Genomic DNA, 25,932 nt, shown 5'->3' on the forward strand with positions numbered 1-25,932 from the left:
CTTGGGACTGCGCTGAGAACTCTGTGGAGTTGGTCCTTCTCGGTTCCGTGCCACCTCGTGTGGCTGCCGGCTCTGAAGCTGCGGTACCCCCCCCCCCCCCCTTTGCTCTGAAGCTGCGGTATCCTCCCCTTGTCCTTGCTGGCTTTTCCGCTGGGTGGTTGGCTGTCTTTTCTATTTCTCGTTGATGCGGTTTACGGGGGTTAGGCGGTGTGTGTGAGGGGTGGGAGTGGGGTCGTGAATAATTTTGGTGCCCAATTGATGGGGTCAAAAGGTCATATTCAAGGATTTCACACCAGAGTCACCTTGCGTGCGACCGGTCAGCTCATGGCTGTCACCAGAAGTGATCATGCAGAGTTACATCTCCGCCTTAAGGAAAGCCTTAGCCACAGGAAGAATCATGCTGCAGTCACCTTAGTTTAAACCATGTATTGCTTACTTTGTTCCAAACTTTCCCCACTCTTGTTATATTTACAACTCACAAATTCCTTTACACCCAAGGGATTATGCTTTCCAAAATCCCAGGCAAGCCCCCAATTTGTTAAGAATCCACCTGATGTTAATATGAGGGTATCCCAAAATCCAGAAGAGTAACTTGGAACACTGGTTCTTCACAGCGTATATTTTTAATTTGGTATATTGTGAGAAAAATGTGAACCAGGGTGGAATATTCCAGTCGTTGTGTGAACCATTAATAAAGAACATTTATTTAAAATAAAAAACAGGAAGACAATAATACACTACAACAGTTAAGTACACTGATGGCTATACACACACTGTGTTACAGGCAGTTACCACTTGGTTCCCAACTACCTATGTCTCCTGAACTCTGAGATGCCTCCTTGTTCCCAACCAACATCCATTATATAACTCTGAGCCAAATCCAGCAGATAGTTACCATGTGCTGGTTATTTGCCAAGTTTGGGGAAACCGTACTCAGTTTCAGCAAAGGCAAAATCTGCTACTTCTCTTCGGGAGACATTTTCTGCAGCTGGGTGTGGCTGTGATGGTTTGTTTGCCTCTGTCCTTGTCACAAGCATTATGTTATTGATATATCATTCTTTCCCTTTGATGTTATCCACCCTGTGGAGTCAGCTTTTAGCATATACATATCACTTTCCTTATCTCTCCACTTTGAAGTTACCTCTTCTAAACCCCATTGTTATCCTCTAGTCACATGGGTAAACACTTGCTTTTCTCACTGATGTGCAAATTTGCATCTCAAAACCTCTTCAGATAGTTGCCATTATCAACTCCCCGTTTTATTTTATCCCCATTTCATTTTCCAAATCTTAGTTTTCCCCAATTATTAACATTTCTGACAAAAGTTTATTAATGAAACAGAACATGGTTAAAAATACAGAAAATGACTTGAGGATCAAAGACAACCAGAGTAAAAGGATGTTCACAATGTTCTGGACCCAAACTCTTTAATTCATCTGTAGCCTGTTCCCTGCCCTCTTTGTGGAACACCTCCGCTCAGTCCACAAGCATGACCCTGACCTTCCGCTTGGTGCCATTAGAATTCACCACCTTGCTCTCAGGCTCACATTTCTGTCCTCGGCCTGCTGCAATGTTCCGGAGAAGCCCAACACAAGCTGGACGAACAGCCCCTCATCTTCCCATGAGGCACTTTACAGCCTTCTGGACTCAACATTGAGTTCAACAACTTCACACCCTGAACTCTCTCCTCAATTTTGATTTTTTTTTTTTTTGCTGAGTGTCAGTCTACATCTTGTTTTCATGGGGTTTTTTTTGCTTCCAGACAGAGCTGTCCTTTATTCTGCCATTAACACTTACTCTGGACCAATGTTTTTTTTCTTTACTACAACCATGTACTGAATGATCTGTCTGAGCTGTCTGCAGAACAATACTTTTCACTGCACCTTGGTACATGTGACAATAAACAAATCCAATCCAATCCATTGCCTCTACCTTTGCCTTTTGTTCCAGGACATTTTAGTCTTTTAATCTCACCCGCCCTCTAACCAATCCCTGACTTTCTCTTTTGTTCTACCTGACCCTTCCCCTTTCTCAACAGTATCAGACCCATCACATTTCTCCCCCTCTTTAGTTCTGAAGTAGAGTTACATTGGACGTGGAATGTTAACTCTGTTCTCTCTCCACAGATGCTGCCAGGTCTGCTGTGTTTTTCCGGTTAATTCTGTATTTATTTAACTGTAGTGGGGGGTAAATACTATTTACTGTCCGGGATAAAATATATGTCCTTCATCAGCTTCTGTGGATCATTTCAGTGGAAATGTGCTCTCCCAGGCTCAAAGAGCATCAGCCCACTGAAAGCAAAGTCGTGAGACCGACCAGTCCAGTAGAAAGAAACCTCCGACCCTCCCATTTCACCAAGTGTCAGAATGAACATGGTTCAGTCCTGGATGTGATTAACAGCAGCAATAACAGCAGCATCCAACTCTTGTCATCACTTGTGAAGTCGCTGGTGTAAATGCAGATTGGCCGATGTTTTAAACCTCTGTGCAGTGAGAGCAGCGGAATGGTCTCTCCTCAGTGTGAATGCTTTGGTGGATCATCAGAACTCCAGCACTCCTGAACCCTCTCCGACAGTCAGAGCATTTAAAGGGTCTCTCATTGGTGTGAGTGACATTATATTTCATCAGACTGGATGTCCAAGTGAATCTCTTCCCACACATGGATCAGGGAACGGTCTCTTCACAGTGTGAACCCGCTGGTGTGTCAGCAGGGTGGATAACCGAGTGAATCCCTTCCCACAGTCAGAGCAGTTGAATGGCCTTTCTCCAATGTGAATTTGCTGATGTTGCCACAGTGCGGATGATGTTTGAAACATCTTTGTGCAGTGAGAGCAGCTGAACGGTCTCTCCTCAGTGTGAATGCGCTGGTGGATTATCAGTACATGAGAGCTTTGGAAATCTCTCCCGCAGTCAGAGCATTTAAAGGGTCTCTCATTGGTGTGAGTTACTTTGTGGGTCAGCAGGTGGGATGACTGAGTGAATCCCTTTCCACACACAGAGCAGGTGAATGGCCTCTCCCCTGTGTGAACTCGCTGGTGTGTCTGCAGATGGGGTAACTGAGTGAATCCCTTCCCACAGACAGAGCAGGTAAACGGCCTCTCCCCAGTGTGAACTCGCTGGTGTGTCTGCAGATGGGATAACTGAGTAAATCCCTTCTCACACTGAGCGCAGGTGAATGGATTTTCCCCAGTGTGAACCCGCTGGTGTGTCCGTAGGCTGGATAACCGAGTGAATTCCTTCTCACACTGATAGCAGGTGAATGGCCTCTCCCCAGTGTGAACCCGCTGGTGTGTCCGCAGGCTGGATAACCGAGTGAATTCCTTCCCACACTGAGAGCAGGTGAATGGCCTCTCCCCAGTGTGACTGCGTCGATGTGCTTCCAGCTCTGATGGGGTTCTGAATCCCTTCCGACAGTCCCCACAGGTCCACGGTTTCTCCATGTTTTGGGTCTCGTGTCTCTCTGGGTTTAACGATCAGTTGAAAGCTCATCCACACACGGAACAAATGTATGGTCTCTCTCCGGTGTAAATGGTGCGATGTTTTTTCAGGCTGTGTAACTGTTCAAAGCTCTTTCCACAGTCAGTACTCTGGAACACGCTCACTCGGCTGCGTGTTCCTTGGTGCTATTTCAGTCACACTGATATTTAAAATCTTTTCAGCTGGCAGTTCAGGCAAACATTTCTCCTTTGAGATTCAAAGCCAATGATATTCAGGGCCTGCTAAATCGAGTGACTCTGTCAGATCAAGACTTGATATTTGAGTTTTCTGTGTCTAATTCCTCCTTGCCAAATATCCTGCAAAAACAATTTACAAAAGACATCACTGTCAGTACAGGATAGACATTCAGAACAGACAATTTGAGTTTTTTATGGAAAATTCTTCTGTCTCTTATTTCCCAAAGCTGTAAATCTCCATCCCGCACATTCCCCCTCTATTCTCACTCTGTTCTCACACTGCTGTATCTAATATTCACCTTCCCAATTTTCCTGAAGGTGCTGATTCAGGTTGATTAACAGATCCATGCTCACTGCTTCCTGTCCTGGGCACAGAGATCATAACAAATCGGGGCTGCAGTCAGCCATTCAGCCCATCAAATCTGCTGAACCATTTAATGAGCTAATTGACCGATCTACCTCAGCACTATTTTCCCACACTATTCCCCCATATGCCTTGATATCTTCAATATCAAGAAACCTATCAATCTCTGTCTTGAAAATACTTACAACACCAGGTTAAGGTCCAACAGGTTTGTTTCAAACACTAGCTTTCAGAGCACAGCTCCTTCCGCAGATGATTCACCTGAGGAAGGAGCACTGCTCCGAAAGCTAGTGATTCGAAACAAACCGGCCCATCGAGTCTGCACCGGCTCTTGGAAAGAGCACCCTACCCATGGTCAACACCTACACCGTATCCCCATAACCCAGTAACCCCACCCAACACTAAGGGCAATTTTGGACACGAAGGGCAATTTAGCATGGCCAGTCCACCTAACCCGCACATCTTTGGACTGTGGGAGGAAACCGGAGCACCCGGAGGAAACCCACGCATACACGGGAAGGATGTGCAGACTCCGCACAGACAGTGACCCAAGCTGGAATCGAACTTGGGACCCTGGAGCTGTGAAGCAATTGTGCTATCCACAATGCTACCGTGCTGCCCTCTTACTGTGCTCACCCCAGTCCAACGCCGGCACCTCCTCATTTTGAAAACACTTGATGACTGAGGCTCCACGGTCTCTAGGGGAGAGAATTCCAAAGTTTCATCCTCGAGTGAGGAAATCCCTCCTCATCTCAGCTTTCTCTCCATTTTCCTGCCTGTTCCCCATAACCCTCGACTCCCTGGTCAATCAGAAATCTGTCCAACTCAGTGGTGAATATATTCAGTGACCCCCAGACTCCACTGGTCCCTGTGGAAGAGAATTCCAGAGACGAACAACCCTCTGAGGGAGGAGATGACTGGAAATATATAACGTAGCTACAGCACAATATTACACAGCTATAAATTATAATAAATGTACTTCATTACATAACCATCAATAATATATCTAATCTGCACCATTTAACAACACTGGACATTTCTCTGATATTAATTTACTGTCGGTTGAGGGAGAAAAACCCGACAACAGAACCTCCTCCAGACAAGGTTTCCAGGCAACCGGCTGACGGCTCCGGCCAGAGCGAGAAGCCACTCGGTGATCTCCCCCAGACCCGGGACTGCGCATGTCCAAGAGAGAGGGGAAGATGCGCATGTGCGGAGGAGAGCCCACCCCCTGACCTTCCTGCTGATTTGGTGACTAATGGGAAGAGGTGCAGGACCGGAAGGACTCTGTTGCTCCAGCCAATCAGAGCGCGGGCTTTGTGTGACTGAATATTCACACAAACTAAAACCTCCTCCTGTCTCCATCATCTGTGAGTAAAACACTTTATTTTCTCCCCTTTCCATTTCTTTTCTCATTCTCACCTTCAATTGGTCACTTGCAGCAACTGAAGGGAAAGGAAGTGAATCCAGGGAGGGTGCAGACTCTGCAAAGCTTGGCCCAGGTCTCTCTCTTAAAGACATTGACATCCTTTGCTCCCTCAGCTTGACACATTTATTTGTCTGGCTAAAAGGATGGTCTCCTTCCCAATGTTCACAATTAAAGGGCTGGTTTCCCCAGGCGATGGCTGACATTTAAGTGGACATCTAACTAATGTAGGACAGAGATATGCCTAGTGTTATATGCTACAGATTAGATATATTATTTATGGTTCTCTTATGGTCTTATAGGAACAGGAGTAGGCCATTCAGTCCCTTGCACATGCCCCACCATTCAAGGAGATCATGGCTGATCTGTGACCTAACTCCATTATACCTTTTTCTTTCCTTGTTTTCTATAAATTCAGAGTATCCAATAATTTTTTTTGCAATAAGGGACAATTTAGCGTGGCCAATTCACCTATCCTGCACATCTTTGGGTTGTGGGTGTTCGACCCATGCAGACTTGGGGAGAATGTGCCTAACTCCATATACCTGCCGTTGGTCCATATCCCATCAAATCTTTGTTCAACAAAAATCTATAGATCTCATTTAAAATTAACAACTGATCCAACATCAAATGCTGTTTGTGGAAAAGAAATCCGAACCTCTACCATCCTTTGTGTGAAAATGTTGTTCCAAATATCGCTCCTGAACAGTTTAGCCCTAATTTTTAGACTATGCCCCAGATTTAAAATCTCCAACCAGTGCAAATTCATGCTCACAGCTCCGAAACTTCACATGTCCGGGTACACTACCAGGAGACCAGGCTGCGAATCCCCAAGGTAATGTTATTATACTCACAGTTCCGATACTCTGCCTCTCCGAGTCCACTCCCTGGAGACTGGGCCGCAAATCCCTGAGGTAAGGTTTTTACACTCACAGCTCTAGTACTCAGTCCCTCCGAGTCCGCCCCCTGGAGACTAGGCCGTGAATTCCCGAGGTAAGGTTTTTATATTCACAGCTCCGATACTCCGTCCCTCCGGGTGCACTCCTGGAGAGTTAGGCTGCGAATCTCTGAGGTAAGGTCTTTGTACTCACGCCGCCAACACTCAAGGGGTTTACAAACTCAGTGTCGCAACCCGCGGGTGGGTAGTGGGCAGGTTTTGGGAGGATCGCGGCACTCGTTCGCGGCATTTCCGATTGCGAGAGGAACGCCCAACGGTTGAGACCGGCTTGTAAAATGCGAGCTGCAACGGACTTTCGAGATTGCCGGCCATCCCATGGATAGCACTGTTGTTTCACAGAGCCAGGGTCCCAGGTTCGATTCCCTGCTGGGTCACTGTCTGTGCAGAGTCTGCACGTTCTCCTCGTGTGTGCGTGGGTTTCCTCCGGGTGCTCCGGTTTCCTTCCACAGTCCAAAAACGTGCAGGTTAGGTGGATTGGCCATGATAAATTGCCCTTAGTGACCAAAAAGGTTAGGAGGAGTTATTGGGTTACAGGGATAGGGTGGAAGTGAGGGCTTAAGAGGGTTGGTGCAGACCCGATGGGCCGAATGGTGTCCTTCTGCACTGTATGTTGTATGTTCTAAGTCCGCTCCACGAGCAGACCACGAATCCCCAGGGAAAGGTTTTTTACTCAGCTCCAAAAATCCAGACCTCTCAGTTCTCACCCTGGAAACTAGGAAAGGTCTTTATATTTACTACTCTGATGCTCCGCCTCTTCAAATCCTCTCCCTGGAGACTAGGCCTTGAATTCCCGAGGTAAGTGTTTTGTACTTACTGCTCCGGCACTCCACCCTCTGAGTCCACTCCCTAGGTATGGCAAAATAGGTATTAGAGACTAGGTATTGGGAAACGTGAGAGAAAAAAATGTTCTCTAGAAACTAGAAATCTCTGTTCTGAATTTCTACCCTGTACTGACAGTGATGTCTTCTGTAAACTCCTTTTACAGGATATGAAAAGAGGAGGAATTACAGACAGAAATCTCAAACATAACCTCTCGATCTGACAGTCACCAGATTCCTTGGGACCTGAATATCATCGGCCTTTGAATCGAGAAGGGGAAGGAAAAATGTTTGCCCAACCTGTCAGCATCAAAAGATTTTAAACATAATTGTGACTGGAAAAGCACCGAGACACACACATCCGAGTGAGAGGGTTCCAGAGTACTGACTGTGGAAAGAGCATTAACCAGTTACACAGCCTGAAAAAACATTGCACCATTCACAGCGGGGAAAGACCGCACACGTGTTCTGTGTGTGGACGAGGCTGCAACTGATTTTCTGACCTGCAGAGATTCGAGGAGACACAAAACATGGAGAAACCGTGGATATGTGGGGATTGTGGGAAGGGATTCAGTGCCCCATCTCAACTGGAGATTCATCGACGTATTCACACTGGGGAGAGGCCGTTCACCTGCTCTGTATGTGAGAAGGGATTCACTCAGTTATCCCACCTAAATACACACCAGCGTGTTCACACTGGGGAGAGGCCATTCACCTGCTCTCAGTGTGGGAAGGATTTCAGTGATCCATCCGGCCTGCGGTCACACCAGCGCATTCACACTGGGGAGAGGCCATTCAGCTGCTCTCAGTGTGAGAAGAGATTCAGTGATTCATCCACCCTGCGGACACACCACCGGGTTCACACAAGGGAGAGGCCGTTTAGCTGCTCTCAGTGTGGGAAGGGATTCACTCATTCATCCTATCTGAATGCACACAAGCTAGTTCACTCTGGGGTGAGGCCATTCACCTGCTCTCAATGTGAGAAGGAATTCACTCAGTTATCCCACCTACAGACACACCAGCGGGTTCACACTGGGGAGAAGCCGTTCACCTGCTCTCAGTGTGGGAAGGGATTCAGTCAATTATCCAGCCTGCAGACACACCAGCGAGTTCACACTGGGGAGAAGCCGTTCACCTGCTCTCAATGTGGGAAGGGATTCAGTCAATTATCCAGCCTGCAGAGACACCAGCGAGTTCACACTGGGGAGAGGCCGTTCACCTGCTCTCAGTGTGGAAACAAATTCACTGAGTTATCTAGCCTGCAGACACACCAACGAGTTCACACTGGGGAGAGGCCGTTCACCTGCTCTCGATGTGGGAAGGGATTCACTACATTATCCAGCCTGCGGAGACACCAGCAAGTTCACACCGGGGAGAGTTAACTCAGTTGGCTGGATGGCTGGTGTGTGGTGTACAGCGACTTCAACATCATGGGTTCAGCTCCCGTACCGGCTGAGGTTATCCATGAAGGCCCCACCTTTTCAACACTGCCCCTCGCCTGAGGTGTGGTGACCCTCAGATTCTATCACCACCAGTCAGCTCACTTTCTCAAAGGGGAAAGCAGCCTCTGGTCCCCTGGGACTTGACGACTCTTATTTCACACAAAAACAACAAACATAGATTCCTTTAAGGAGCAAAAATCCAACAGGAAAAGTGATGCAACCGTGTCTAACAAGAAATGTTAAAGATTCCATTTGATCAAAGAAGAGACTCATAAAGTGGCCAAAATAGCTGTACGCCTGAGGATTGAGAACTTGTTTTAGAATTCAGCAAAGGACCAAGAAACTGATAAAGAGAAAATAGAATATTAGAGCAAACTGACGATAAACATAAAAACCAACTGGAAAAGCTCCGATACGTATGTGAAAAGGAAAAGATTAGCAAAGACCAATGTGGGTCCATTCCAGACAGAGACAGGAGAGTTTATAATGGGGAATAAGGAAATGGCAGAGAAACTAAACAATGTGTGTCTGTCTTCATGGAGGAAGATACAGAATTTGTCCCCAGAACACGAGAGAACCAACGGACTAGTGAGCACGAGGAACTGAAAGAGATTAGTATTTGTGAAAAAGTAGTACTGGAGAAATTTATGTGGTTGAAAGTTAATAAATCTCCAAAAGCTGCTGCTCTACATCCCAGAGTGCTGAAAGAGGTGGCTGTAGAGATAGTGGATACATTGGTGGTCATCTTTCAAAATTCTATAGATTCTGGAATGGTTCCTGCAGATTGGAAGGTGGTAAATGTAACCCCAATATTTAAGGAGGGAGAGAGAAAACGGGGAACCACACACCCATTAGCCTGACATCAGTAGGAGGGAAAATGCTACAATCTATTAGAAAGGATGTAATAACATACAAATTAGGAGCAGGAGTAGGCCATTCGGCCCCTCGAGCCTGCTCCACCATTCAATAGGTTCCCGGCTGATCTGATTGTAACCTCAACTCCACATTCCCCCCGATAACCTTTCACCCCCTTGCTTATCAAGAATCTATTCAACTCCGTCTTCAAAATATTCACAGACTCTGCTTCCACTGCCCTTTGAGGAAGAGAGTTCCAAAGATTCACGACCCTCTGAGAGAAAAATTTCTCCTCTGCCTTAAATGTGCAAGTTCTTACTTTTAAAGTGACTCCAATTTCTAGATTCTCCCACAATCTTTAATCTTTTTACGATCAGTTCCCTTTAGATTATCTGACGTATCTTTGACCTCTTTGTGCTTCTCATCTGGAGTCAACTTCTCCAAGATGTCTGCATTTTTTTGTTGGCTGTTCACAATAGGTGTGCTCTCGACTTATTTGTTCAGTGTTGCACTCTCATTGTCAGCCTCTGTACAGTCCAGCTTAGAACTGTCAGTCTCGCCGTTATCCTGCACACATTGTATGCCACCCGTGATCACTTTGTCACTAGTTGCAAACAAAGTTTTTTGTTTTTTTAATTAAGATAAACATTTTATTTTTAATGTGATTCTTTGGCCCCAATATTTCCAAGATGGCGTCCAATGGACATCCATCAGAGAACAGATTGAATCAACAGGTTCATTGTTGAAGGAGCCACTCTGGCTACGCATCCAGCAGAAACCTGTTGTACACAATGTTCTGAGTGACATCAATAAGTCCCTTTTTGTCAACCCAACTACAATTATTGTTTCCTCATATCTGTAGAGATTACCCATATCAATTATTATATCAACCATATCTTATTGCAACATTCAGACCACGAGAAGTTTATTAACTGTCCCACGTCCGTAGAGAATCTTTCACAATCAGTGGGACTTTCAGACTCATTGTTGGAAGGAAGCAGCTCAAATGCCAATTAGGTCATCTTCAGGTTCTGGGTCATTCAATGGCAAGCTGCCCAAAGTAGGAAATAAACAAAGCTTTTGGGATTCCAAAGACATTGGTGAAAAATCTTTCAAAAATTGTGTTTCCAGTAAAACAGTTTATCTGCATCAATTTCCTCATTCATATAATCCATTTTGCAATAAAGTTCTGGCTTATTTTGGTCTTTACCACAGTTACTATGGAAAAGAGATGCTCCCATATGCTCAGTTAAATCCCTTCCTTCACCTTCACCATACACTGTGGTGGCCAAATGTTTGCACAATTGCTCCAATCTACTGCACAAATGCTGCATGTCCAAATGGTTGATCAACCAGTTGCAAATAAAGTTGATAGACCTTCATAGTCTTCCTCTTCTGGCTCATCATCTGTTTCATCACTGTCCTCATCGGATGACTGCGGCATCATATCTCGTAGCCAGTTACAATAATCCTTTGTCTTCACGCTGTTTGGAACGTACAGTCGCTCAACGAGGTTCAGGGCTTCGCACACTTTCACTCCCAATATGGACTCTCACTTTGTGTCCACAATGGCGAATTGCACAATGTGACTTTGATTATGCACCCATGCTTCTAGGTCACATACCCCTCGCATTTCAATCGCATTCTGCGCATAGCCAATCAGTTGTTCCAGTCAAACAAAAACTGTTGGTTGAACTCTCAGGTGGTTCAAATCGGAGAGGCTGAGGAGATTGGCACTCGTTCCCGTGACGAGTTTGCAGTTGATTAATGTGGCATTCAGCATCACTGGAATTGTCCATTTGTCTTCAATGATATGAAGCATTGTATGAGCAGGTTCTTTGAAGGGATGGAGAATAGGTGTGGGCGGTGTGTGGGAGGGCCCGCAAATCATGTCCACATGTTTTGGGCATGTCAGAAGCTTAGGGATTCTGGCAAGGATTTGCCGAAGTCATATCCACGACATTGAAGGTATGGGTGGTTTCGAGTCCAGAGGTGGCGGTTTTTGGTGTGTCGGAAGACCCGGGAGCCCAGCGGTTGAGAGAGGCTAATGTTTTGGCCTCTGCCTCCCCGGTAGCCCAGAGATGGATCTTATTGGTGTGGTATGGGTTAGTGACATGGCCAGGTTCCTCAGGCTTGAGAAAATCAAGTTCGTCCTGAGAGGATCAATGTTAGGGTTCGCCCGGAGGTGGCAGCCGTTTATTGGCCTCTTCAGGGAAAATTAAGTGTCAGCAGATACAAAATGGGGGGTGGGGGGGGGGGGGGGGGGTGGAGGGAGGGAGATAGGGGCAAAACAGACTAATAACACAGCAGAATTAAAATGAATAAGTTGAATTGAATTTCCTCATGGAAAGCCCAGGAGGTTCTGGGATGACATTGCTGTGGGGCTGGAAAGAAGGGAAAATCCCTGCACCGGTTGCAAATTTCTTCAAACATCCACATAACCACCTCCTCACAAGCCCAGGGGGGAGGGATGGTTCCTGGTAACTGGGAGCTTATGTACCAGAGGATTCAAGTTTGTAGAATAGAATCCCTCCAATGCAGAAGGAAGACATTCGGCCCATCGAGTCTGCACCGGCCCTTGAAAAGAGCACCCTACTTAAGGCCGCACCTCCACCCTAACCGGGGACCCTACGTAACCTTTTGGACACTAAGGGGCAATTTAGCATAGCCAAACCACTGAAACTGCACATCTTTGGACTGTGGGAGGAAACCCAGGCAGACACGGGGAGAACATGCAGACTCCACACAGTCATCCGAGGCTGGAATTGAACCCAGGACCCTGCAGATGTGTGGCAGCAGTGCTAACCGCTGTGCAACCCGTAGTTGAAGTCGGCAACCACAAAGAGTTAGTTGAAGCTAACTCTGCAATATCCACAAAAGCCTTCGTAGACTTCCGGAGACGGAGCTGTGCTGAGCAGTCGCACATCAGGTGCATCTCCTCCTACAAACCCCAAAATAGGCTCTCTTACTCAAAATAGCCCGCTAAAACCGGAACAAAATACCCCTCACCCTAACTAACAATAGTACTATTGGAATGAATTTTTGGACTTGGCGGTGCACGCCGGGATACTATTGTACGAACACCGAATTCTGCTGAACACAAACTTTGGGGAAAATAAGTGTCCCCTGACCAGGTGCATCCTGTGTATGTAACTGACCCATTGCTCCACAACCACAGGAGCGGGTGACCAAACTCAAAATAGCAACCAAAAGAGGAAGAGGCCCTCTTTGTGCGTCACTAACAGACACCATGACTAACATATAATCACGAATGTGAAGAGCTGATTGGAACAATGTAACCTAATGTGTAAGGAATTGATTGGAGAAATGTGATCTAAATGTGTTAATAGGCTCCATGTAAATGAGTACATAAACTAATTCCGCTTTTTGAAACTGTATGTTAAACCAGTGTAAGCCCTGGCTCGAACGAGAAGATGTTTCCACAGACTGCAGGGTCTGGGACTCTTCTCCCAGAGCTCTGTAACAAGCTGGAATGCCGCCCGAGCCAGTGAACTGGGCAAGTCGTCAAAGTTCTGACAGCCAGAAATTAGAGTCATTTGGCGAGGCGGCCGGACGGCGAAGTGATATTCAGCGGATCAGGCAGTCAGACCGAGTGAGTAAGAGACACAATTTAAAATGTGTCCGTCTTGCTATTAAAGGCGTTGTGATGGGAAGCTGCTCGAGGGCCCAGACTGAGCCTGAATGAAGGGTGCGATTGAGCCCCGCGTGACGGCCAGAGTTAGTTGGGAATCTGAGACGCACAGAGTGCCATGTGTTACCCGTCCGGTGTAATCATCATAACAACATAGTTACAAGTCAGGACCCCCACCTCTCGAGGTGGACGAGTGGGAAGACCTCCGAGAACGAGTCGCCTGAGCGGGACCGGATTCGTGGTGATATTAGTTAACAAGTCATGGAAGCGAGTGGTCGAGGACCACCGAACTGGGGCCCCCCGGGGTCCCTGAAATGTAGGCAAAGAGTTAGTGAAGAAAATGTGTGAAGAAGGATGGGATCCCACAGTGTCCCTCACAGCACAGAGAAAGTGGTGGGATGGACAAAAACGGGACACGACCGAAAAGGCCGGGATCATCTTGGTCCATCAACTGGTAAAACTGATAAAGCCGCCACCCAATGGCTCCGCCCCACCAAAACGGGACGGGGAAGAAGTAACAGGAGTCAAGTGTGCACCCTTTCAGCGGGATGCTACTGCCACAAACCAGAGATACAAGGGGCGGGATTCTCTGCCCGCCCCCCGCCGGGTTGGAGAATCTGGCCCCTGGAGGTGCACCCACGGTGGCCTGGCCCGCGATCGGGGCTGACCGATCTGCGGGCGGGCCTGTGCCATGGCGTCGGCCGCTGTGGACCTCCGCGATGGCCGACGGGAGATGAACGCCCCCTGCACATGCGCTGGGATGACGCCAGCACACGCTGGCGCTCCCGCGCATGCGCCAACACGCGCCGGCCGGCGGAGGCCCTGCGGCACCGGTTGACGTGGCACCAAGCCCCTTGCCAGCGCGGCGCAAACCACTCCGGCGCGGGCCTAGCCCCTGATCAGCACCTTTGGGCGGGAGGAGTGATTCACGCCACTCCTCAGCGCTGGAGTTGCCCGCCCCGCCGATTCCCGCAGAATCCCGCCCAAAGCCTCACTCCGCTGAGAAGCTGGCTGTTTTGAAGGGTTTCGGAACCCTTGCCACTTACAAAAGAATATATATATATATAATTGGATTGGGGGGTTCAAGGACCCGAGTCTATAAGAGCAAAACAGTTATATTAGACATAGCCGACCGACTGTGACCAGTCCAGATTTTTGTATGCCCTAATAATGAGGGATGAGTCCTGGGAATGGACCGACTAAAACAACTGAATATACTGATAGACGCAGCGAACCCCAAGGTTCACTGGCCACGAAATGACGATCTAAGGTCCGATTCAACCAACATTACCACCACATGGCCAAAGTGAGGAGTGCAAGCATCCTAAAAGGAGATTGGGACGAGGAGCCGGGGCCTTTCGGCACTGTGTGCAGATTGATGGATGGGGTATGGGCCAAAATGAAACAGGAGATGGGGGAGATCCCTATGGAACCCATCGTCCTCCAAGGACCTGAACAAAAACCACAAAAGCAATTTCCCATGAAGCCCGAGACATAACAGGCAGTACAAGAAGTTGTTCGGGATTTAGAAGAGAAGGGAATAATTAGGCTGACCGAGAGTACTACGTACCAGTATGGCCAGTAATTAAACCTGATAAAACATTCCGTCTGACCATCGATTACACAGAATTGAACAAGGTGACTCCTAAATTACACCCCATAGTCTCGAGCCCAGCTACCATTTTGACCGATTTGAACCTAGAACACAAGATACTCACAGTTTCGGATATAGCTAATGGATTCAGGTCCGTACCATTGGATCCAGAGTCCCAGAATAAATTTGCCTTCACGTGGGGGATAAACAATGCACATGGACGAGGCTGCCGCAGGGATTCCACAACAGCCCAGCCATATTCCACCGTGTTATGAACTCCCTGCTGGAAAGGGTGGATTTAAGCCTGTATCGCAGCACAATTCTGCAGTGTGTGGATGATCTGTTGACCGCCTCAGAGGACGAACCAGGATACGCTGCAGCGTTGACGGAGGTCCTACAGGCATTAGAAACAGGAGGATTTAAAGTAAACCCCAAAAAGGCTCAGATAGGACGCAAGACCGTCATTTATCTGGGGCAACAGATATCCCAGGGAACTCGAACCATGCCCCAGGAAGCCGAGCGGCAATCAAGAAGATATCTCTGTCCGCGGAGTTCGTAAGGTTTTAGGGCTGTTTAATTATAGTCAGAATTTTATACCTGACTTTGCCGCCATAGCGGAGCCTATCCAAAGACTGGTAAAAGGGGGAAATCCTGGCACCCAGTCCATAGGCTGGGGACTGGAACAGGAAGAAGCACACGGGAAGTTAAAACAAGCATTGACTTCAGCCCCCGGCCTCGGTCTGCCAGACCCGAGAAAGCCGATCCACATACATTGCAGGAACGAAGGTGAGTTCCATGCCGCAGTAGTGACCGAAATCCACGGGGACAGGCGAAGACCAGTGGCATATTACTCAACAAGACAGCCGCCCGCACTGGCGGGCTTGGCTCGCTGCGTGGCAGCTCTGGACTGCGCAGCATGGGTGGTCAGGGTCAGCGAACCTACAGTAATGAACGGAGATATCATCGTACACACCAGGCATACCATTGTAGAAATGTTGAACAACAGTAAACTCAGGTCAGTCTCAAACCTACGACAGGCCCAATGGGAATCTTAATTCCTAATGATAGATCAGTGTCATCATAAAGGACACGGGGGAAAAACCTGCAGAAGGAATCACATACACAGGAGAGTCCCATGTATACTCTGAGACAGGTGAGGAATCATTGAATCATAGAATTTACAGTGCAGAAGGAGGCCATTCGCCCGTCGAGTCTGCACCGGCTCTTGGAAAGAGCACCCGACCCAAGGCCAACACCGCCGCCCTATCCCCATAACCCAGTAACCCCACCCAACACTAAGGGCAATTTTGGACACTAAGGGCAATTTAGCATGGCCAATCCACCTAACCTGCACATCTTTGGACTGTGGGAGGAAACCGGAGCACCCGGAGGAAACCCACGCACACACGGGGAGGATGTGCAGACTCCGCACAGACAGTGACCCAAGCCGGAATCGAACCTGGGGTAAGTGGAGCGATAGTGGAAGACCCTCGAGAAACCCCAGAACTCACCTGGATGTAGATGGATCTAGAAAATATGTCAACGGTCCCCACGAACCGGATGGGCAGTAGGAGATGACAAATTAGTAACAGTCCTCTCGGGAAGGCTGGAAGAAGCACTGTCAGCACAGGTGGCTGAATTGGTGGCTTTCACTCAGGCCCTGATCATGGCCAAGGGGAAGATGGTGAACATATCCACAGATAATAGGTATGCCTTCGGGGTCGTGCACAACTATATAACGGCATAGGACAGGAGGGGCTTTGTCACTTCTGGAGGAGATAGGATAAAACAACAACAGCATGTAGAAGCCTTATTGGAAGTCACAAGGTTATCGAGACAGGTAGCAGTGATAAACGTTAAGGCCCACTAGAAGGTAGAGACACCCAAAAAAAAAGATAACAAAGCAGCAGACAAGGCGGCCCAAATTGCCCTGGAACACAACATTGCCGTCATGAATGCCCAGGTAGAAGACATCAGTGATGAACAATTACACAAAGACATATCAAGGGAAGAAAAAGATCTGGAGGAAGGATGGAAGGGTAATTGCCCCTGCCTGCATAAGGCAGACCCTCCTTGAATTACACCATGGAATGGACCACTCAGGAAGAGAGGCCATGATACACTTAATCGGAAAGGGGCTGGTTTAGCACAGTGGGCTAAACTGGCTTGTAATGCAGAACAATGCCAGCAGCGCGGGTTCAATTCCCGTACCAGTCATCCGAACAGGCGCCGGAATGTGGCGACTAGGGGCTTTTCACAGTAACTTCATTGAAGCATACTTGTGACAATAAGTGATTATTATATTATTATTAAGGAATGGTGGTGGCCAGGAATGGGGAGAGATCTAGTTAATCACTGTCAGAGATGCATCCCATGTGCGCAGTACAACCCGGGGCGCTCCATAAAGATCCGGGTGGCACATCAGCCGAGACCAAAGGGACCCTGGGAGAATCTCCAAATTGACTTTACTGGATCACAGCCCCTGAGCCAGAAGAACGATACTGCCAGTAATAATTGACTAATTTACCAGATGGGTGGAGGCATTCCCAACCCGAGACTGCACGGCCACAACCGTGGCACGAATATTAGTCAAGGACGTGATTCCTCGCTGGGGGGTACCCTTGCAACTAGATTCGGACCAAGGAACACACTTTACTGGAACAGTAATGAAGAAAATATGTGAGTGGATGGGGATCAAACACAAATTCCACATCCCTTACCATCTCCAAAGCTCAGGAATGGTAGAGCGGATGAATAGGACTCTAAAAACTGCCCTGACAAAGGCTCAAGAGTAGAAACAGCAGCAAGGGGTAGATGTGCTGCCTACTGTCCTAATGCAGTTAAGAGCGAGCCCAAATCGAACAACTGGATTATCACCCTATGAGGTGATGACGGGACGAGCTATGCAACTGCACCAGGGATAATAACAGGGGGAGAAGAAATATGTCCGATGAGGGAGAGGAAGCGTAAATACATATTAGAGCTCAGTAATCCGTTAAAGGATTTACCAACCCCGGTATAAATTCACCCAAGTTCCACCAATATCTGTGAGTAAAACATTTTCTTTTCTTCCCCCTTTCCATTTCTTATTCTGACCTTCAATTGGTGGCTTGTTTAAATCCTCAGGCCCAGATGAGATGTTTCCCAGGCTGCTGTGGGAGGCAAAAGAGTAGATTGCAGAGGCTCTGACAATAATTTTCAAATCTTCTTTGGTCACAGGAGCAGTGCCAGAGGACTGGGGGACAGATAATGTGGTGCCATTATTCACAAAGGGAAGTAGGGAAAAAACATGAAATTACAGACCAGTGAGTCTAACTTCAGTGGTGGGGAAACTATTGAAAACAATTCTGAGGGCCAGAATTCATCTCCACTTGGGAAGGTAAGGATTAATCAAGGATGGTCAGCAAGGTTTTGTCAGGGGGAGATCGTGTCTTTCAAATTTGATTTGTAGTTTTCGAGGCGGTGAATAGGTGCTGACGGTTGTGCAGTTGATGTGGTCTACATGGACTTCAGTGAGGCTTCAGTCTGTCATGGGAGACTTGCCAGGAAGGTAGGAGCCCAAAGGATCCAGGGCATTTTGGCAAATTGGATCCCAAATTGGCTTTGTGGCAGGAGGCAGAGGGTGATGGTTGAAGGTTGTCTTTGTGACTGGAACCCCATATCCAGTGTGTTCCGATAGGATTGCTGCTGGGCCCTTTGCTGTTTGTCGTGTACATTAATAATGTAGATGTGAATGTAGGAGGCAAGAATGTATTCAGATGACAAAACATTGTGGAGTGGTAAATAGGAGGAAAGCCTTATATTACAGGACGCTATAGATGATCTCGTTAGATGGTCAGAACAGTGGCAAATGATTTTAATCCTGCAAAGTGTAAGGTAATGCATGTTGGGAGGACTAACTAGGCAAGGGAATATACTATGAATGGTAGGATCCTAGGAAGCATAGAAGACCAGAGGGACCTTGGTGTGCATGTCCATAGATCCCTGAAGTCAGAAAGACACGGCGATAAGGTGGATAATAAGAGGTATGGGATACTTGCTTTTTATCAGCTGAGGTATAGAATATAGGAGCAGGGTGGTTATGATGGAGCCGTATAAAATGCTCATTAGGCTACAGCTGGAGTACTGTGTGCAGTTCTGGTCGCTACACTAGAGGAAGGATGTGATTAGACTAGAAAGGGTGCCGAGAAGATTCACCAGGATGTTGCCTGGACGTTTCAGCTATGAAGAAAGGCTGGTTAGGAGTTGTTCCCCTTAGAGCTGAGGGGTAAGTGATTGAGATCTACAAATTTATGAAAGACATCGCAAGAGTAGATTGGAAGAAACCTTTCCCCTTAGTAGACATGTCGATAAACAGCGGGCATAAATTTAAGATGAGTGGCAGGAGGTTTAGAGGGTATTTGAGGAAAAACATTTTCACCAGAGGATGGTGGAATATGGAACTCACTGCCTGAATTGTGGTCAAGGCGGGAAACCTCACAACATTGAAGAAGCATTTAGATGAGTATTTGACAGGTCAAAGCACACAAGGCTACGGACCAAGTGCTGGAAAATGGGATGAGAATAGATAGGTGCCTGATAACCAGTACAGACAGGATGGGCTGAAGGGCCTCTTGCTCTGCTGTGAAACTCTGATTCAATGAGGACAGCGATATATCTGTGTTGTTACATTGCACAGATTTGATACATTATTGGTGGCCTTGGAATAAAGTACATTGATTATTCCAGTCTTGTAGCATAGTACTGGAGCTAGTTTAGCTCAGTGGGCTAGACAGCTAGTTTGTGGTGCAGAACAAGGCCAGCAGTGCGGGTTCAATTCCCGTACAAGCTTACCCGAACAGGCGCCGGAATGTGGCAACCAGGGGCTTTTATTGTCACAAGTAACTTCATACTTGTGACAATAAAATATTATTATAGTACTGTAGCTACGTTATATATTTCCGATTAGATTTATTACAGAAGATCAGGAGTCCAATGGACATTTCGAGTTGATGCCGACTCTGTTGAGCAATTCTGTCAGTCTCGAGTGGGTCCCATTCTGTAACCTGCAGCGACCATCCAATTTCATTTGGAATATTGATCATCTCTGCTTGTCTACCCTTATAGGCAGCAAGTATCAAGATCATGATCAGTCACAAATGCATGTTTCTCAACCAACTGGAACAAACCTATACATTAAACACATTTTTAAGCCAGTAATGTACACATATATCTGGCAGCCTGCATGAAGATTTTCAGATCTCTGCATCCAGGACAGGAAGCAGTGAGCGTGGATCTGTTACTCAGCCTGAATCAGCACCTTCACGAGCATTGGGAGGGTGAATATTAATAATAATCTTTTATTGTCACATGTATGAAGTTACTGTGAAAAGCCCGTAGTCGCCATATTCTGGCACCCGTTCAGGTAGGGAGAATTCAGAATTCTCAGCCGGAATGGGAATTGAACCTGCGCTGCTGGCCTTGTTCTGCATTACAAACCAGCTGTCTAGCCCACTGAGCTAAACCAGTTCTGCATACAGCAGAATTGATACAGCAGAGTGAGAATGGAGGGAGAGTGTGCAGGATGGAGATTTACAGCTCTTTGGGAATGAGAGAGGAAAGAATGTTCCGTAGAGAACTAGAATTGTTAGAATTGTCTGTTCTGAATTTCTATCCTGTACTGACTGTGATGATTTTTGTAACCCCCTTTTACAGGATATTAGAAAGTGAGGATTTACAGGAAAAAAAATCTCAAAACGAACATCATGTCAAGTCTGACAATCAGTCGATTCATCGGGACCTGAATCTCATCAGCCTTTGAATCTAGAAGGAGAAATGTTTGTTGTGTCGACTTCAATAGATTTTCAACATCAGTGTGACTGGAAAAACACCAAGACACACACATACGAGTGAGAGTGTTCCAGAGCACTGACTGTGGAAAGAGCTATAACCAGTTTCACACCCTGAAAAAACATCACACCATTCACAGTGAGGAGAGACCGTAAACGTGTTCTGTGTGTGATCAAGGCTCTAACTGAATATCCGAACTGGAGAAATACAATGAGATGATAAACATGGAGAAAGTGTGGAAATGTGGAGACTGTGGGAAGGGATTTAAATATCCATCTCAGTTGGAAACTCATCAACACAGTCACACAGGGAAGAGACCATTCAGCTGCTCTCAGTGTGGGAAGGGATTCACTCAAATATCCAACCTGCAGACACACCAGCGACTTCACACTGGGGAGAAGCCGTTCACCTGCTCTGTGTGTGGAAAGGGATTCACTCAGTCATCCAGCCTGCAGAGACACAATGTCACTCACTCCAATGAGAGACCTTTTAAATGCTCTGACTGTGGGAATAGGTTCAAAAGGTCTCAGGAACTAATGTTCCACCAGCGCATTCACACTGAGGAGAGACCGTTCAGCTGCTCTCACTGCACAGAGAGCTTTAAAACATCATCCACATTGCGGAGACACCAGAGAGTTCACTCTGGGGAGAGGTCGTTCATCTGCTCTCAGTGTGGGAAGAGATTTACTCAATTATCCAACCTGCAGACACACCAGCGAGTTCACACTGGGGAGAGGCCATTCGTCTGCTCTGTGTGTGGGAAGGGATTCACTCAGTCATCCAGCCTGCTGAGCCACAATGTCACTCACTCCATTGAGAGACCCTTTAAATGCTCTGACTGTGGGAATAGGTTCAAAAGCTCTCAGGAACTAATGTCCCACCAGCGCATTCATACTGAGGAGAGACCGTTCAGCTGCTCTCACTGCACAAAGAGCTTTAAAACATCATCCACATTGCGGACACACCAGCGAGTTCACACTGGGGAGAAACCGTTCACCTGCTCAGTGTGTGGGAAGGGATTCACTCATTCATCCAATCTGCTGAGCCACAATGTCACTCACTCCAATGAGAGACCCTTTAAATGCTCTGACTGTGGGAATGGGTTTAAAAGCTCTCAGGTACTGATGGAACACCAGCGCACTCACACTGAGGAGAGACCGTTCAGCTGCTCTCACTGCACAAAGAGGTTTCAAACATCATCCACATTGCGGAGACACCAGCGAGTTCACACTGGCGAGAAGCCGTTCACCTGCACCGTGTGTGGGCAGAGATTCTCTCGGTCATCCCACCTGCTGAGACACCAGCGAGTCCACTAGTAAACGGCTCAGAACAGATTCCGTTACCTGGGGATCCAGATAGCCAGAAACTGGACACAGATCCACAAGTGGAACCTGACCAGCCTGGTGGAGGAAGTTAGAAAAGACCTTCAACGGTGGGGCTCACTCCCACTCTCCCTGGCGGGGAGAGTGCAGACGATTAAGATGAACGTACTGCCAAGGTTCCTCTTCCTGTTGAGATCCATTCCAATCTTCATCCTCAAGGCCTTTTTCCAAAACGTAGATAGTCTAATCATGGCATTTGTCGGCGGTAAGAACCCGAGAATTCCCAATCCGACACTGCAAAGAAGAAAAATCAAAGGGAGCCTGGCTTTACCAAATCTACAATACTACCACCGGGCAGGAACTGCAGAAAGAGTGAGGGGATGGGTACAAGAACCCAACACAGATTGGGTACAAATGGAGGAGGCATCCTGTAAAGGAACGACCCTCTGGGCCCTGGCCACAGCAGCACTCCTGTCCCCCTCAGCAAGATGCACAACAAGCCCAGTGGTAGCAGCCATGCTGAGAACGTGGACCCAGTCGACACAGCACTTTGGGATAACTAAAATGGCCCCCATGGCCCCATCTACGGCAATCACAGATTCCCCCCTCCCCCCAGCTATGCTAGATACCACCTTCAAAAGATGGAGGCGGGACAGTAACACACTGACGGTCTGGGACTTCTACGTAGGACGCAGACTGGCGACACTGGACGAACTGACGAGGAAGTGGAAACTCTCAAAAGGACAGGAATTGAGACACCTCCAAATAAAACACTTCCTCCGCAAAGGGACAGTCGGGTACCCCAGGTCCCCAGAAAGCACACTACTAGAGGATCTGATTGGCACAAACAGCGAGAAGGGGGGGCTATGTGGGAAAATAAATTGACAGCCACTGAACAGAGCTCGAACACCACTGGACGAGACCAGACAAAAATGGGAGGACGAACTGGGGACAGAGGTAGGGTGGGGACTCTGGAAAGAAGTACTGAGTAGGGCAAACTCCACCTCCTCCTGTGCAAGGCTAAGCCTAATGCAGCTCAAAGTGGTGCACAGAGCGTACCTGACCAGAACCCGAATGAGCAGGTTCTTCCCAGAGGTGGAGGACAAATGTGAGCGGTGCCAGAGGGGCCCGGCCAACCACACCCACATGTTTTGGGCTTGCCCCAAGCTTGCTGGGTTCTGGACAGCCTTCTCCGAGGCAATGTCCAAGGTTGTGGGGGTGAGGGTGAAGCCATGCCCAATAGTGGCAATTTTTGGGGTATCGGAGCAGCCAGAGTTACACATGGGGAAGGGGGCCAACGCCCTTGCTTTCGCTTCCCTAATCGCACGCCGGAGAACCCTGCTCGGCTGGCGATCGGCAGCACCACCCACAGCTGCAGACTGGCTCGCTGACCTCTTGGAATTTCTCCACCTGGAGAAGATTAAGTACGACATCCGAGGGTCAGAGGAAGGCTTCCTGGATACTTGGGGGTAGTTCATAGAATTTACAGTGCAGAAGGAGGCCATTCGGCCCATTGAGACTGCACCGGCTATTTGAAAGAGCACCCTACCCAAGGTCCACACCTCCACCTAATCCCCATAACCCAGTAACCCCATCCAACACTAAGGGCAATTTTGGACACTAACGGCAATTTACCATGGCCAATCCACCTAACCTGCACATCTTTGGACTGTGGGACACACGGGGAGAACGTGCAGACTCCGCACAGACAGTGACCCAAGACGGGAATCGAACCTGGGATCCTGGAGCTGTGAAGCAATTGTGCTAACCACTGTGCTACCATGCTGCCCCACGGTGTGTTCCAAAACCTGTTTGAGGCCCGAAACAAGGAGTAAGTTAAGAATTTTAAAAAACAAGATAGCTGAGGAACCAAAGAACTGCGCAATCTGAGTAAAATCCTGGAAACACGTGGTGCCACCGAGAAAAGCTGGGAACAGCCTCTCCGACCACACTGATCAGATCGTAACAGCTTCTCCGACCATACTGATCGGATCGTAACAGCTTCTCCGACCACACTGATCGGATCATAATAGTCTCTCCGACCACACTGATCGGATCGTAACAGCTTCTCCGACCATACTGATCGGATCGTAACAGCCTCTCCGACCATACCGATCGGATCGTAACAGCCTCTCCAACCATACCGATCGGATCGTAACAGCCTCTCCGACCATACCGATCGGATTGTAACAGCCTCTCCGACCATACTGATCGGATTGTAACAGCCTCTCTGACCATACTGATCAGATCGTAACAGCCTCTCCGACCACACTAATCGGATCATACTGATAGAAACCAGCCTGACATCAGTAATCGAGGTTAACAAAAATGACTAAGATGAGCAATTTAGCAAACTGGTCACTTAGGCAATATGTCCGTATTGTGGGTCTGCCGGAGAGGATAGAGGGCAACACCCCCACTGATTACTTCACTAATATGACAATTAAAATGGTGGGTGGTGGGTTCACGTCACACCCTTTCCCTCCCCCCACATCTACAGTTCATCCTCTGATGTTAGTTTCTCTGCTGTTTGACCTTTCACATCTTTTGTTCTCTCTGGGGACTGCCATTAACACTCTTTCCCCTTGGTATCTGTGACCATCAGCACCCGGTTTTCCTGGGTGTCTGTGGCTATGACTCATCTTTCATTCTCACTCCACAGTATAAATATTTCCCACTTTCTCTGTTAGTCTGTTAGCTTTAACAATGAGTCATCGGACTCGAAACGTTAGCTCTTTTCTCTCCCTACAGATGCTGCCAGACCTGCTGAGATTTTCCAGCACTTTCTCTTTCGTTTCAGTGCCCCTGTGTCCAATGTGGGGAGTCACAGGGGCAGGGTACAGGGGAGCTGAAGAGAAACATTTGGGTCTGAAACATTGTGAACATGTTTTTATTCTGGTTATTCTTTTACTCTGGTTGTCTTTGATCCTCAAGTCATTTTCTGATTTTTTTTTAACCCATGTTCTGTTTCAATAATAAACTTGTTTCATTAAAAATATATATTTTTTTTTGTCTTTTTCTGATTAAATTCATTCACTTTGGGGAAAGTGGGTGAGAGGGGTTGGCAGGCTCTTTAACAGAGAGTGAGCCCCTTGAAGGTAATTAGCAAAGGAGACAGAGGGGTGGAGGAGACCTTTTCTTTTGACACACAATGTTTAAAAATGAGATTCAGGGATGAGCTAATTTATCTAGGCTCTTTGAGGAGGGAACAAGGAATGTCAATAAAGGGAAACCTGGAGATGTGGTTTATCTAGATTTCCAGAAGGTATTTTCCAAGGGGCCACATCAAAGGTTATTACACATAATAGGAGCTCATGGTGTAGGGGGTTAACATATCAGCAGGGATAGAGGATTGGTTAGCTCACAGGAAGCAGAGAGTAGGTTTAAATGGGTAATTTCTGGGTTGGTAAGATGTGACAAGTGGAGTGTCAGAAGGATCAGTGCTGGGCCCTCAACTATTTACAACTGTATTAATGAGTTGGGTGATGGGATTGAATGGATGGCGACTAAATTTTCTGATGACACAAAGATAGTTCAGAAAGTAATTTGTGAAGTGGACATAAGGAGACTGCAAAGGACATTAAGTGAATGGACAAAACTCGACAGATGGAGGATAATGTGGGAAAATGTGAATTGTCCACTTTGTCAGGAAGGATTAAATAAAACAATATTATTTAAATGGTGAGATATTGCAGAATGATGAGGTACAGAGGGATCTGGGCGTCCGTGTACAGGAATCACAATAAGTTAGTTTGCAGGTACAGCAAGTGGCTCGATCGAGTCCTTGAACAGTTTAATCAGGCTTTATCGAGTGAGTTGAAATCACTTGGGAAGCACAATGGAATGTTGTGTATGGCAAAGAGACTGGAATATAAAAGTCGGGATGTTTTGTTGCAGTTGTACAGGACCTTGGTGAGACCATATTTAGAGCACTGTGTACAGTTTGGGTCTCCTTATTTCAGAAATGAGATAATTGCATCAGAAGCAGTTTAGAGGAGG

At 47.3% G+C, this 25,932-nt stretch overlaps 3 protein-coding genes across 6 annotated transcripts in view; 2 read left to right on the plus strand and 1 right to left on the minus strand.

The window, feature by feature from the left end:
- Positions 1-688: 688 nt before the first annotated feature.
- LOC140422249 (uncharacterized) overlaps positions 689-25,932 on the minus strand; it is a 35,118-nt gene continuing 9,874 nt past the window's right edge. Inside the window, exon 3 of the transcript XR_011947334.1 lies at positions 689-3,793. The gene's annotated coding sequence lies outside the window, so the exon portion shown is untranslated. The remainder of the gene's footprint in view (positions 3,794-25,932) is intronic.
- Positions 5,339-10,920, plus strand: LOC140422257 (uncharacterized). Of its 2 annotated transcripts, none has more exons than XM_072507301.1 (2): positions 5,339-5,407; positions 7,407-10,920. In XM_072507301.1, the coding sequence occupies exon 2, from the start codon at positions 7,770-7,772 to the stop codon at positions 8,619-8,621; it is 852 nt and encodes a 283-aa protein (XP_072363402.1). In that variant the 5' UTR covers positions 5,339-5,407; positions 7,407-7,769; the 3' UTR covers positions 8,622-10,920. The 2 variants fall into 2 exon arrangements, with proteins under 2 accessions (XP_072363402.1, XP_072363403.1); XM_072507302.1 differs by lacking the exon at positions 5,339-5,407 and adding an exon at positions 5,466-6,298.
- On the plus strand, positions 12,250-23,261 carry LOC140422242 (uncharacterized). Of its 3 annotated transcripts, none has more exons than XM_072507260.1 (3): positions 12,250-12,843; positions 18,002-18,161; positions 20,477-23,261. In XM_072507260.1, exon 3 carries the CDS (start codon positions 20,827-20,829, stop codon positions 21,925-21,927), a length of 1,101 nt encoding a protein of 366 aa, XP_072363361.1. In that variant the 5' UTR covers positions 12,250-12,843; positions 18,002-18,161; positions 20,477-20,826; the 3' UTR covers positions 21,928-23,261. The 3 variants fall into 3 exon arrangements, with proteins under 3 accessions (XP_072363361.1, XP_072363359.1, XP_072363360.1); XM_072507258.1 differs by lacking the exon at positions 12,250-12,843 and adding an exon at positions 12,856-13,149; XM_072507259.1 differs by lacking the exons at positions 12,250-12,843; positions 18,002-18,161 and adding an exon at positions 12,856-13,149.

This window comes from Scyliorhinus torazame, chromosome 5 (genome assembly GCF_047496885.1).
Source record: "Scyliorhinus torazame isolate Kashiwa2021f chromosome 5, sScyTor2.1, whole genome shotgun sequence".
NCBI lineage: Eukaryota > Metazoa > Chordata > Chondrichthyes > Carcharhiniformes > Scyliorhinidae > Scyliorhinus > Scyliorhinus torazame.